Source organism: Leptonotus elevatus, chromosome 10 (assembly GCF_054856555.1).
Source record: "Leptonotus elevatus isolate MCC_2025b chromosome 10, RoL_Lele_1.0, whole genome shotgun sequence".
NCBI classification, from domain to species: domain Eukaryota; kingdom Metazoa; phylum Chordata; class Actinopteri; order Syngnathiformes; family Syngnathidae; genus Leptonotus; species Leptonotus elevatus.
In genome coordinates, this window is record NC_141248.1 from 8,223,210 (window position 1) to 8,238,363 (window position 15,154).

Sequence of the window (15,154 nt, forward strand, 5' to 3'; positions counted from 1 at the left end):
ACGTCAAGATAAAATTATCAAAGATGTAGCAGTGGACAGATGGTACTGCCAAGGGAGGACACACCGAGACTTCGTAGCTCATAAATAAGGGATACCAGACTATAGTTTTCCGCAAAATACGTCGTAAATAACAAAAACCTTTAAATCAGGCGATTGTGAGGCAAACGAGAGAGAGAGCTTCAGGTCACTGCAATTAAAATGAGCACAAACAGATACAATTTGAGACTAGTATGTGAGGACCTAGGGTCACGGAAAAAATAGAGGTAGCCACATTAATCTAATTCAGGATACGAATTACACGAAACTTACAAATATCTACCTTCTCAACGGGTAAAATAAGCATATTATAATTAGAGCCGAAAATAACACAACACTCCTACTTTGAGCAAACCGTCAATTATTCCTAAAATACTAATCAACCCCACCTCTTCTACATAGTAGTGGGTCATATAAAACACAACAGTAATACAAAAACCAGCAAACACGCTGTTATTTGTTAAATTCCCATTGTACCAATTCAGAAACTGATGCTCCCAAGAAAACAGGCAAAAATTTAGTAGGCTAAACCCAATAATTATCAAGTAACGGAAAATAGAATAATTAAGATTGAAATAAATTTTACCAATCATCCTATGGCCAAATTCACATATGTTGTTTTCAATTTCCTGAAATACCTTGCTATAGATCACATCTCCCCATCCGACACATTAAAATGCCTTGCATACAACCAGTTTACCATATCAATGATCGGAGGTGTCGCATCCCAGACGAGACCATAAGCTTTGAGTAGTCAATGTTCAGTCCTGGCCAGCTGATGGCAGGGCGGCGGATGTTTCAGGCAATGTTCAAAGCAGGCATTGAGATGTTTACTGGAGTCAAAACAGCCGTCATCAGTGATGAGGGGAGACGTCTCTGTAACGAGGCTTGTGCACAGTCACTGGGCATTGTGGAATTGAGCACCATCATTGTCGGTAGGCACAGGGGAATGTCTTTTGCTGCGGCGTGAAGCTCTTTGACCTCTGCCACATCCACCCAGACGCTGGAGGTTGCTGTCTGCAATCGTGGACCCGATGACACATATAGGCCCTTTCAGGAGCGCACCACGACCAATGAATGCACCTGCCTGATCCAATGCACTCAACTGACAGACAGAGGAAGATGAGATCATAGCAAGATAGTTCACTTCCTGCTTTCTCAAAAATGTTTCAACAATACCATAGCTTGTTTTTGGGAATGCCCTTCAAAATAGCTACTAGAAATACTTGCGAATACAATGTAGCAGCAGCTGGGGCGTATCCCGTATGCAGGTTGTAACCAGTGAGGGCCATCAAGCCCCCATCTGATTTGGAACTTTAGCATCAGTTTCTGAAATGACACACTCAGAGAAAAAACTAATATTAAAATTTATTATTATTATTTTGTCTTTAAAAACATTTATTACTTCTCATTCAACTATCTTAAATCTAGCCACAGCTGTACAGATGTAGGTATAATTATGTTAACTCAATATAGCTTGATACAAAATGTTATTATACTTTTATTTTTCTTTATTCATTTGCCTAGAAAAGAGAAAGTTAATAAGTTCCTTTTCTGTATCAAAAGTAGTATAGTTTTAAAGACTTTCTATTCAGTCACTAAAAAAAATCTAATCCAATTTTTTCTACAAGAACTCAGCAATTTCCTTTAAATACTGTTGTTTTTTTTATTATATATCATTCTTCTCTTACCTAGAAAAGAGAAAAACTTCCATCACAAGGACACATTATACTCTAACTCCTATCTCACACACACAAAGCCCCCCCCCCCCCATTTGAGACAAAGGGGAGGGAGAGGAAAAATAAAAAATCTTAGCATTATCACATTGCAAAACCTGTTTTACTACATTCCCATTCGAAAAACAAACGCCATTATCACACCAGTCTTATCTACTCAAAAACAACACCAAACATACAGTTAAAGATATTGAAGAAAACCAAATAAAATATCCATACACACATTTCTCATTCACAATCTCACTCCCAGTTAAATCCCAATCCACCAGGGTAGCCCCCACCTTTTTTATCTAGGTCTCATACAATTACTCAACAATTCTCTCAACTTTTCAAACTTTTGCAGGCACATACGCACACACTCTTTATTCATTGAAAGAAAATACAAAAGTCTCTCGTACCATTTTGTCCAGCGATTGCCGTTTTTTTTTCTTCGCATGCCAATTCCACCGCTTTCATCAAAGATACCAAGCAAACCGCGGATGTCAACGGTGAAAACCAATCTTTATCACAACAAGCCACCGGCCGGAGAGCAAACCCAGGAGCAGGAGCGCCCCCCACCCCAACACGCCCCGCGCCCCCGACCCAACGCAGCAGGACGGGGCACTGCAGGCCCGCCAGGCACCCCACCGGCCCCCAACCCCCGCACCCCCCTGCCCCCCCCCCCCGCCCCCCATCCACCCCAACCCAGCCCCAGCCGCCCCCAGGCCCCTAATCCCCCAGACACCCCCCCCACCCCGCAACCCCCCCCCCACCCCACCCCCAACAAAGCCGCCCCCAAATGTCGGAGTCTGAGAGTCCCATTTTCTTCATCATATATTGAGTAATGTATGTTCTATGAATAATTTTACATTGGATAAGTTGTAAATTTGTGTGTTTTGTCATTTTAAAAACGTTTTCACAAACTTGAATCCAAAAGTCAGATTCCGGAGCTATAGACAAGTCTGTTTCCCATTTTGAGATGGGTAAAGACGTTTTATCAGTATATGAAAGTAACTTATATATTTTAGAGAGTTTTTTTGTTGTTGTCGGAGAAAGCTTGGTAATATCTTTAGCTAAAACAGGCGGTTGGAGCGTACCCTGAAGTGTTGGAATTTGTTTCTTTATCATACTTTTAACTTGCAAATAATGTAAAAAGTTTCCGTTTTTTATTTTGTATTTTTGGAACAAGGATGTATATGATATAAACATATTATCTGAGAAGAGATGGTGGAGATGTGTAATTCCTTTCTGCTCCCACACATTCAAATAAAACGATTGGTTGTTAATTTCAAAGTCGGGGTTATGCCATAGGGGAGAAAGCCCGCAGGGCTCCACTTGGGCTTTTGTCATTTCTAGTGCCTTCCACCAGGCAGTCAGGGTGGCAGAAATCATTGGATTTTTAAAGCAGTTATGTCGCTTAATCGATGTTGTAATAAAGAGTAAATCTAGGAGTCTGAGGTTATTACAATCCTTCTGTTCCAGTTCCAGCCAACAGTTAGTATCTCTATTGGGTTGTGCCCATAAAATAATATATTGTAGCTGGTTGGCTATATAGTAGTGCATAAAATTTGGTGCCTCTAGACCTCCTTTGGATTTATTTTTCTGAAGAGTAGATAGACTAATCTTTGCTTTTTTTTTATTCCAGTAAAATTTTGTAACGGCTGAGTCCAACAACTGGAACCAGTTAGCCGTAGGTTTAAATGGAATCATTGAAAAAAAATAGTTTATTTTGGGTAAAACTTTCATTTTAATAGTGGCTATTCGTCCTATTAGAGAAATAGGAAGATTATTCCAGCGCTCCAAGTCACTATAAATGCTATCCAGAAGTGGAGTAAAGTTTAAATTAATTAAATCAGTTAATTTAGGTGAGATTTTTATGCCTAAGTATTTTAAATTACCTATAGGAAATGAATAGTGTGGGTCCTGGCTTGCAGGGTTCCATGAATTTTCTGTAATAGGTAGAAGTGTTGATTTTGTCCAGTTAATAGAATAGTCTGATAACTGTGAGAATTTAGTTATTAAGTTAAATACTTCCCCTAACGAAATAGCAGGCTTTTCTAAATAAAGTAAAATATCATCGGCATATAGATTAATTTTATGTTCTGTTACCCCAGAGTGAATTCCTTGAATCCTTCTTTCCTGGCGTATGGCTAATGCAAGCGGTTCAATAAATATTGCAAATAATAAAGGCGACAGTGGGCATCCCTGTCTTGTGCCTCTCTGTAGAGTAAAACTCTTAGATATAATCCCATTAGTAGTAACAGTAGCTTTAGGAGAATCATATAATACTGACACCCAGTGAATAAATGACTTCCCAAAGCCAAATTTATTTAAAACAGCAAAGAGGAAGGACCAGTTAACTTTATCAAAAGCTTTTTCTGCATCCAATGATATAATAACTGCCTTTTTATCATGCCGCTGTGACATACTAATAAGGTTAAAGAGCCTTCTAATATTATTAGTAGAGTGACGCTCTTTAATAAAGCCTGTTTGGTCGCTATGAATGATTGTTGGGATTTCTAATCTAGATGTAAAAGCCTTAGTGATAATTTTAATATCAGTGTTAATTAGTGAAATCGGACGGTAACTTGATGGAAGGGTGGGGTCTTTTTCTGGCTTTAATAAAAGTTTAATTGCTGCTGTATTCATGTGTGGGCGTATGTGACCATTAGTTTTAATTTCTGTTACTACTCTTAAGAATAATGGAGCAAGCATTGACCAGAAGTGCTTTAAAAATATAGCCGGATAACCATCCGGGCCAGGTGCTTTGCCATTTGGCATACTATCTAGAGCACTGTACAACTCGTTTATAGTAAGTGGTGCATCTAACATATCTTTATATTCAGTAGTTAACTGAGGTATATTTAAACTACTGAGGAATGCCTCAATATGCTCTGGGATAGGTTTATTAGTTTCTGAGTATAGGTTGTGATAATAATTATAAAAAATTTGATTAATTTCTTCTAGTGATTGTGTACATTCACCAGTTGTCCCTTTAATAGCCGTTATAAGCGATTTTTCCCGATTACGTTGAAGTTGGTTTGCAAGAAATTTACCTGATTTGTTATTATATTCAAAGTTGTTGTATCTCAATTGTTGTATTATAAACTCTGTCTTTTTAGTTAACATATCATCTAACTGTATTTTTGTATTTTGTAAGTCAGTCCATATTTGGTTATTTGGGTTTATTGCGTACTCATCCGTCAGTTGTTAAATTTTATCTTCCAAGTCTTCTTCTAATTTTTGATCCTGTTTCTTTTTATAAGATGAATATGATATAATTTTACCTCTAATTACTGCTTTCCCAGCTTCCCAGAGAAGAGCTGGAGATAGGTCTGGAGAGTCATTTAAAGCGGTAATCTTATGCCTGAAGGAAAACCACATTTTCCATGAGGACAAGAACAGTGCGTCATTTTTGAGCTCATGCCAGCGAGTCAGTGTTGATCCTTGACTGTCCTTTTATCCAGGTAGCTTCCCTTTTCTTTTTTTCTTTTTTGTCTTCTCAGATGCTTTGCAGGTTCTGCCAGGAAAGCAGTAATCGTGCGTCAACATTCAAATTGACTTCCGTCTTTTTAACAAATGGCTAAAGTCGAAGTAACGTATGCCATAAAGCAGTCAGTACATTTGTAGGTTTTTGTGTGGCAGTGTCCCTACCATCCTCCTCAAAGTTGCTTAGTGACAGTAAAAATGATACAGACCCCATCAGGCCATGGCAAAGGTAACATCCAACTAGTTTTAAGTCAACGTTTCATCAGAAGAGTTATGACAATAATTTATAAAGGTTGAAAAGTTCCTTAGTGCTACTTTAAGAAATCAATCAATTTAGGTTTGAGTTCACAACACTTATAAATACTTTTTATGTTTACAATAAGTCATTCTAGAAAGTTAGAACTACAATGCATCACGTTAAATACATTTTGGTAAACTTGTGTGATTCATTCTGGTACAGAATACTACTACTCAATAATAATAATAATAATAATAATAACAATAAGAAGCAGAAGAAGAAGAATCTTCCAGTTATTACACCGGTTTCTCAAATTCTACTGGTTGTAGTAAGAAAATAAATAATTAAATAAAACGTTAGCTTAAATAAATACTCAAGACTAGGCTTATAGGTTGGCTGGTCAAGAGTCAAATTTAACAACGGCTAGAGGTGACACATAATGACAAGTCATGATAATTTAAATAAATCATAATCATAAAATAAGTTTTCATTTTTTCTTCTGTTTCTATAAGTTGGTTATAGTGTGGGATCTACAAACAAAATTTGACAATATACATATTTTTTTATCAAAATTGCCAATAAAAGAAACTGGATGATCAGCCACTGGCTCATTCTCAATTCATAAGAGTTCATGTAAGGTTAACACGCGAATCTTGCCCCTGTAAAGTGTGAATAGTGGTCTCTCTAGCGCCCTAGCCACATGACTACCTGCGACAGGAAATGAATGAACTCGCTTTGATCATGGGATGTCAATGTGCACATTAAGCAAGGTTGAGAAATTGCTACATCTGGAAACAGCACTCCTTTAGTCAATTGGTTTGAGATGACTTTTAGGAGGGTAATCAGAGACTTCCAGTGTACACAGTCATGTGTTACAAGAATTTGACATGCAACTGCTTGGGTTATTGAATTCATTTCCCAGAAAGTGAATGTGAAGGTGTTTGCATTATTTGGTATGTTGGTTGCTCTGTATTCAGATTTGTTCTCTACCCTTTCTTTTCTCTTCCATGAAGTGATTAATCACAACATAGGTTATACGAGGCACATGGTAGGGTTGACTTCCTTTAACATTGGTGGTGTACAACAAGACAATAAAATAGTGATGAGATTTTTGGCTCTTTCGGGTGATCCGGTTCATTTGGATCGGCTTAGTGAAAAGAGCCGGCTCTTTTTGGCTCTCAAACGGCTCTTTTGACTTTATCTTCTTTTAAATATTTATGACAAATTTTGCATACATTTTGACAAATGACTTGGTGAACTAAGTATTGCACTCTACTGACTGCAAATAGCAACAATTATCAAGCAAAAAATGTATTATTGTTTATTTTATTGAAAGTTAAAAAGGCTACAAACAATAAATAAGCAACAAAATTAAAACTTCAACCAACAACAATCTAAATAACAATCAAATAAAAATAGTGAGTAGTAATTTAAGTGCAACAGCAGCAGCAAACAAAACAAACTTAAAATTATAGGTCCAGGATAAAAGACCATATTTTATTTCAAATTTGCATTCAGAAAAACTAAATACTTCAACTCTCTTCTTCTCTGTTTGTTTTTTTCCCTCCTCTTGTCTCTCCCTGGCTGGCGGAGACGTGGAGCACGGTACACTCACTGCATGCCCTTGCCTCTCCCCTTTCTCTTCCCATCTCTCCCTCTTTGAGAAGCGCAGCCAAACCTCGCTTCAGACACGTGAAAAAGAGAGCGACATAGGATGAGAGCGAGAGAGCGAGGGAAAATGACTCTTTGTACTGGCTCATTTGCGAACGACCCATCCCTACAATACAGTAGATTCCCTGACTATGGTGGAAGACTCTACAGATTTTAGTGAGCCAGCTGTTTGGACTCATCTGCACATCACCCTAGCGGTTAACAGCTGGTTGCTACATGGTGGGGAAAACAAATCTATTGGCTGATCTCAGCCCGAGAGGACAATAAATACCTCAGTTATCTTTCCCAGAATGGCAGCCTGCAAAATAGAGTAGTTATCCATCCATCCATCCATTTATTACCGCTTATCCGGGGTCGGGTCGCGGGGGCAGCGGCTTTAGGAGGAAAACCAGAATTCCCTCTCCCCAGCCACTTAAACCAGCTCCTACGGCAGGATCCCAAGGCGTTCCCAGGCCAGCCGAGAGACATAGTCTCTCCAGCGTGTCCTGGGTTGTTCCCGGGGCCTACCGCCGATGGGACATGCCCGGAACACCTCTCCAGGGAGGCGTCCAGGAGGCATCCGAACCAGATGCCTGAGCCACCTCAACTGGCTCCTCTCCAAGCTGAGGAGCAGCGGCTCGACCCTGAGTCCGTCCCCGGATGACCGAGCTTCTCACCCTATCGCTAAGGTAAAGTAGTGATATAATGGATAAATCTTGTGTAAAAAGAAAATGCAAAGAAGAAAATATTGTCTACTGGAATTCAAATGAAAGTGATGAAGTTTCACTGGGAAACTGCTTGTGACAAAAACCACAACATTACAACCAATTTGGCTTGCCAAGAAATACACCTAGGGCTTAGACATGGAGTGACCATTTCAAGCCATTGCATCAGCTACACCCAATTCCAGCAAAACCTTGTGCAACACACCCACAGATTCGGGAACAACAAAGTCAGTGTGCTGACTAAGCCACGAGAAACCCACACAGTGTAGATACAGGATTATTTTTTTTATTTTTTTACCACAATCAAAAGAAACAAGCTGCATTACCCCTTATGTCCAACAGGTAGATGGTTGGTAGGTTGCAGAATCACGTACAGTTGAGCATGTATTTGCCACCCTGGCAAAAGTTAAGTGTGCAGTATAATTTGTCTTGGTAAGGCAGTTAAAAACTGATCCTAATGTGCAATGCCATTCATGCTGCAGACAGTATTTGAGGCAGTGATGTATACTAATGTGAATTTATATCTACACATAATACACCCGTTTGAAGACATGGAACATTAATTCACTATGTGCTATATTACACTGCTCTCTGCAACCTGACTGGCATTGCAAATACTGTACCTAAACTGGATAAATAAGGTTAAATAAACACATGACTTAATTGACAACTTGAGTTTTTAAATCTTTTTAAATGTTTGCATGGCAAGGTTTTTTTTGTGGGGAAAAGAACAAACTGTAGATTGCAACAGTTTATTTGTGCACCTAAAAAAAGAAAAAAGAAAAAAAAGTGCATGTCGGCAACCTGGAGGACATCTGCCTGGCCGTACATCATTTCTTGTCCTGGCGAGTTCCTGGCTTACAATGTCCGTTTCACTGACTGAATCTATCCCTTGTGCGCTTTCCTGTTGGCATAGAAACGAAAAATTAATAACAGTTGTAAATAAAATGTCCTACCGATACAGGTGGACACTGAATGAGGGCTGCTGCTTGATGCATGCCGCATGATGATGAGCTCACACTTGTGCCCGCAACTTCAACATGTCCATCCACAACAGCTGTAAATGAAAACACATGCAGAAAAAAATGTCACAGATTAGTATTAGATGATATGTCTGTGATGTCTGCATACATTTGCATTTAATCTTCAACAGTTGGCTTCTTAATATTTATTCAGGTGCATTAAAAAAAAAAGTGCAATACATTTTATTTCAATCATTATTGAAGTACATTTTATTTTCTTATACTTAAGCGCAGTGTCTATAGTTAAACTCTGCATATTACAGTGGATTACAATAACTTCATCCATCCATTTTACAACCATCTTATTACTTGATTTGGCTAAATTGTTTTTATGAATACTTAGGGTCCATATACTGTAGGTGGTGAGTAAAGCTTTGTCGGTAGGTAGAGGCTTTAGCTTTTGGCATCAGCCTGTTATTGCTTTATGTAACTATAAAGTGCTGCTGATAATTGTTATACCGGTAAAAAAAAAAAAAGTATTTGTGTGAATAATTGAATGCTTTTTTTTATATGAATCCGCTATCCTTTGACAAATATTTAGGTTAGCCATTAAGCAGGTAAACAATTTCAATGTGGTATGGTCATTACAGTTTTTTTTATGATTTTTAACACACAAAAAATCTAAAATTTGGCACAGTTTGCACAACCTTAACTTCATGTACCATTTGCTCAACCTGAATTGTCACTACTTCACACTCCCTTATGACTCCCCTTATGACGCTGACTTTCCTCTTTTACACTCCAATGCCAATTGCACATCTTGTTGTCTAAACACTACATACAAAGTTCAGTTGTTGCACACTCCTCTCATGTAAAAACTCAAAGCTTCAACCTACGATACACTCTGCAGTCAATTGCACATTACAGTTTTTATCCATAGGTTTGGCACATTTCTTGAAACTGAGATGACATTTTCAAAACTGCAAGCTCATTTGGCCAAACAGACTTACAATTGTGCACAACCTATCAGTTCATTAGCAAAAGCACATATCTATCCCAAAACTGCTCACACATGCTTCACTCCAAGTTTCTTTCTCAAACAAAGAGTCGGTACAGTCACAACTGCAAAGATCTTTCTCAATTGCTTTGGCTCATCTGCATTCACTTAGTGCTTTTGCGAAAAAGCTCATATCTCTCCCAAAACAGCTCACCTATGTGTCCAAATAAAATTTCTATGTCATACAAGTAGTCGGTGCCCCCAAAATGCATCCTCCCTTTGGCATTCTGTGAGCACCACAAGTCAAAATCATTAGATGCTCCTGCTCCTGGGTTTGCTCTCCGGCCGGTGGCCCTGGCGGGGCCCGGGGGTCGTCCTTTGACGCAGCCGCGGCCTGGGGGGCCCTGAGGTGTTGCGCTTGCTCTGTCCTGTCAGGGGTCGACGGCTCCCCTCTTTGGTGGATTTTGTCATGCATGCCAGATCCACCACACCAGCATCTATTGAAACTCAGACACAATCTGCTTCCTCCTCAGGTCATTGAATCGGTGGAGGCTGGTGTCTGTGGATCTCACTCTGCTTCATTTGTCCTTCCTTCCTTTCCTCAGTCTCTCCTTTGGTCTCTTGAGGTCTCCCTGATTTTTTGGATTTGTTGGAATTTAGATGTTTCTGGGGTTGGTGAAGAATTCTGGTTGGTGGCCCGGTGGCTGGTGTCTGGCCGGTGCTGGATTTCACTTTCCTTTGTTTTCTTTGGTCCCCTCGGGTCTCCTGACGGCGATGTTCGGTTTAGGTGAACGGTATGGGATTTTTTCTAATAGGTTTTTGGTGAGCTAACGAATACACACACACTCGCACGCACGCACGCACACGCACATACACATACACACCCACATAAAAAAAAGAGAGCAATGATGATGACATTACCGAATGAACAATACTGAGCTCTTTTTGAAAAAAAATAAAATAAATGAATACATGTACCGCCGTTACATAATCAGATTACAAAATGTATTCCATTACAGTTACATTGTGCTGCTAACTGTAGGCTAAATGTACACAACCATTAGCACAACTCCACTGAGGCAATTCAGAGACATTGGCAATTTGATGGCAATGAGAAATGTCATTCATTTGAGACCAATTGTAAGGTAGTTTAGGGATTTGTCCATGGTATTTTGAAAATGTCATCTCAGTTTCAAGAAATGTGTAAAACTTATGGAGAAAAACTGTAGCATGTCAAAACACTACATACAACATACTTCTCATGTGACATCTCAGTGGTATCAACCTACAACACGCAGGCGTTCAAAACTCAACACATTCACGTCTCTTGAGCAATTAGCTATCAGGACTGCAACATATAAGTGCCTTGAGCCTCCTCCTCTGTGTTTGGTGAACAATGGAGAACCTTGAAGACAGCAACCAGAGAAGGTGAAGTGTAAGAGTGAGAGGAGGAAGAGGAGGACATAAAGACCTCTCTGTTCTACTGCTCCTCCTGCACAATCAATACACAAGTGTAGTACTAGATTAAAAAACATTTTATCTTACAACAGTAAGAGATTTATCTCTTTTATGTCAAAGATGTTCTTATTTCGCTCACAAGTGACAGTCACGGTTTCATTTGAACAAATGTGCAACTAAAATTAAATGTGACAGTAAATTAACTGATTCACTGCCAGCCCATCGATCTTTGACGTCTATGGCCGTCATTGGCAGTGAATGAGTTAAGACACACACAACAAACTATGGGTAACATAAACACACTTAAACGATAAAGATAAACGACTTTGTGAGGGAAAAAGTTCAGTATTGCATGCTGCAATGCATTCTGGGAACCAAAGAGTGGCCGAAAAGTACAAAAGACCTCAAACAACAGATTTTTTTTTTCTTCACAAGAACCGTTGTCAGTTGCAGTAAATTTCCCATCTCTGGTTTAGATTACTACGCTTCCTATTTATTTCCCTACATTGCATTTCACACAACAGTGAGCTCTTTTGAAAGGCCTTCACATAGGCCTACCACTTGTTTGTACCCATATATGCAAACAAAAAGGTACAGAAATGGTCCTTTTGCCCGTTTGGACCATTTCTGTACCTTTTCTAACCATAAGAAGTAATTATTTGCACCTAGGGGTTCAATTGTGAACCCTACTGGGTACATCACAAAAATCTGTACCTTGGAGAACAGAGTGTAGTATGTACATATGTATGGACAGCACAGGTCAAAAGTTTTGACACACCTTCTCATGCAATGCATTTTCATGACTATTTACATTGTAGATTCTCACTGAAGGCATCAAATCTATGAACATCTGCCGCCCTCTTGTGGTCATTTTACGACCAGGAACTAAAAGCATTCATGTCCATGCCCATTAAGTTGCTATTTCTGTAAGTACTGTGGATGCATAAAAACAGAAAAAGCTAATATAAATTTGTCATTAATTTGATTTGATGGTCCTTGTTAACTCTGTCATTGTTTTTGTATCAAATGTATTAGTTGCGGGATGGGAATGCAGGTGTCACACCCCACGCCAACATACCAACCTACTTTTTCAACACCCGCAGCCATTAGGGTTGCAGGTCGTGTCAAAAGAATATTTTTTTTAATACTGTATATGCTGAGGGCCAAACTGCCACAAATGACCCCCAGGCCGCAGTTTGGACACAAGAATCTGCCGTGTTTGATGGAGAACTAGCCCAGCTAAGATGAGGACTTTGAGGGATTTGTGGATGAGGATTGATCAAAAGTAACGCGAGTACATTGTTAAAGTACAACCGAACTCACTGTTTAAATTGTTAAATAGCTTAATAAAGTACAAGTTAACCAAATTCAGTTTTGCATATCACGCGGACGGGCGCGTGCGTGGGGCGGCGCGAAGGACGTGTTTGGAGGTGCGGTGACAATTTGCATATTCGCCAAAGTTGAAAATTTTGAACTTTCTTCGCATTTCGCCTCACTGAATTATGTGCCACATCGTCTTCGGTGATGGACTATGTCACATACAGCGTCCTGTCTGTTGTCACCTGCGTGCAACAACACGGGCAGCCACTTAATACCCCCGTAAAAAAAATGATTCCCTCCTGTGGGCTTTGTTTTGTAACAAGAAAAAAGTATTTATCGCGGGGAAGCTAAAGAAAAGCAAGCACTTGCGCTGCATTCACTGACCACACACGCAGTAGGAAAGCTCAGACGACTCAATGTTACTGTTTTTTCTGTTTTGTTGCAGATGTTTGAAGTTTAAATATCTGTTTACAAGGAACCTTTTCGAAGAATCTATATAATATCCCACGGCAGGGGATGCAATTTTTGTACAGGGGTAAACGCTTCCCCCTATTTTGGTGTGAACATAGCAAAAAATGCTTTCGAATTGTTCCAGTGTGCTTGTGTAGCGTAATCAGTCTCCAACAATATCTATTATTTATTTATCCCACTGAGTTCTGTCCACCGGCTCCGTTCTCTGTGTATCTGACGAGTCACATCGATGTGTGCAAAAAAACAAACACACATTCTGGCTGCGCAGCGACCTTTATGTCAGGGAGCTCCGGCAAGAAATTCTAGCCACTTTCACCCCTGTCCATAACTGAATCGCTTTGTGCTTAAAAAGACTTGTTATTCCCTCCGGAGGAAGCTCCGACACGAAAGCGAGTGGCCCCCGGGGGTCACATGACTACAGGGAATGCGCAAAAAGTGTTTCCATGACACTTTTGCAAAATACTTCTATTTCGACACGTCTCAAAAACCACCTCATGAGAGCGTAAAAACTTTTTGGCGATATTTGAGTTTTTTCGAAAATCATGCGTGTGTGTCTGTGTGTGTGTGTGTGGGGAAGGGGGTTATATCACATCATCGGGACCATTTTGGGGTTTTTTGCTATCATTGTGGGAACCACGTGTCCTTGAGGGGAAATTTTGGTGGTCCAAACCTCTTTTTGAGGGTCAAAACTTGGTTTTAGAGATTAGGTTTGAATTGGGATATGGTTGAGGTTAGGGTAAGGAATGGGGGCAGGCAATAATTTTTTGATAAAAAAATAAGACAACAGAATGGAAAGTAAAGGATCATTACATTCATTTTAATAAATATTTCTACTGAAATATACAAAATAGCATGGTCTTGATTTTTTATTATTTCTATTAATTAGCAATTGTTGTCAACTAATAAATGTGTCTATACAAAAGCAAAGGCAAGCAATAAACTTGACAAATACTAACAGAATAATAATAATAATAATAATGAAACAATCGTATGAAGACATACCTGACACACCATAAAAAACATCAAATCCATTTTCTATAGTGCTTATCCTTACAAGGGCATGAAAAGTAAAGTGCAAGCACACATATTTCACAAAGCAAACATGTTTGTTGCAACAGAGAAGAAATGCTGAATTACATTTGCTCAGGTAAGAATGACACAAATGTTCCGTAAACCATAACAGGGGTACACTGAATCAATTATACAACACACTTGACGGCTGAGAAATAATAATACAGTACGTCGGTATTACTGAGAATGAGATTTGGATTTACACAGACAAAGGAAAATTAAATACAATACAGCATTTTTATGCAAACATTCTTATTGAGTGCAGAACACTTAAATTAAAGAAATAATACACAAATAAAAAATAAGGTCATCTTATTAAATACAGTATAATCTCAACAATTGCAAAAGTAAAATCAAAAGTCCCTATTTTATCCAGCAAGTCTTAAATACAAAATACAGGTCAACACTGAATGTTTTATGGAACTCACATCCACATGAAGTTGCATATTTAATTCTATATATTGCACAAAATACAAATACAAATAATACTGCTTGTTCAGCCTAAAATAGAATTTTTTTTTTTTTAATGGAGGCTAATCAAACTAGACAATTCATCATCTCCAGTTCGCATGTGTGACTATTTATTTAAATGACATGCATGGATAAACCTGGTGTAATATTACATAGAAAACATTTGGCACAAACAATTTTCTGGACTGGAAAGAAAATGGAGGCTGAGTGTCAAGGTCATGACTGACATTTGTACACAGTAGAGCTACACACCATATTATCACTACAACTATATGACAGAGAGTCCTCCTAAGTTCCAATTGACTCTACTCACACTGGTTATGTGCAACGTTGGCGTGAGGACGACTCTGTCCAGACATAAGGCTGAATCCGAGGCGCTTCAGGCATCGTCCCTCGAGCCTACGCAGGCTGCTGGGGGTTGACGTTCATGTGCTGTGGGTGTCCCAGCAGGCCAATCCGCTGTTTCTGCTTCCTCTGCTCGGTCATCTAAAAGAGGACAATGTGGATGCGTGGGGGAAAATGTTGAAAGAAGTGCGCTTATCCTTTCTGTA

General features: G+C 39.2%; 1 protein-coding gene across 4 annotated transcripts in view; it reads right to left on the reverse strand.

Moving 5' to 3' along the window:
* Positions 1–13,857: 13,857 nt before the first annotated feature.
* Positions 13,858–15,154, reverse strand: part of LOC147166935 (inositol 1,4,5-trisphosphate-gated calcium channel ITPR1-like) — a 50,713-nt gene continuing 49,416 nt past the window's right edge. For all 4 annotated transcript variants that reach the window (XM_086086431.1, XM_086086430.1, XM_086086429.1 and 1 more), the window contains one exon: positions 13,858–15,089. In XM_086086431.1, the coding sequence (XP_085942557.1) occupies positions 15,003–15,089 (87 nt within the window). In that variant the 3' untranslated portion in view covers positions 13,858–15,002. The remainder of the gene's footprint in view (positions 15,090–15,154) is intronic.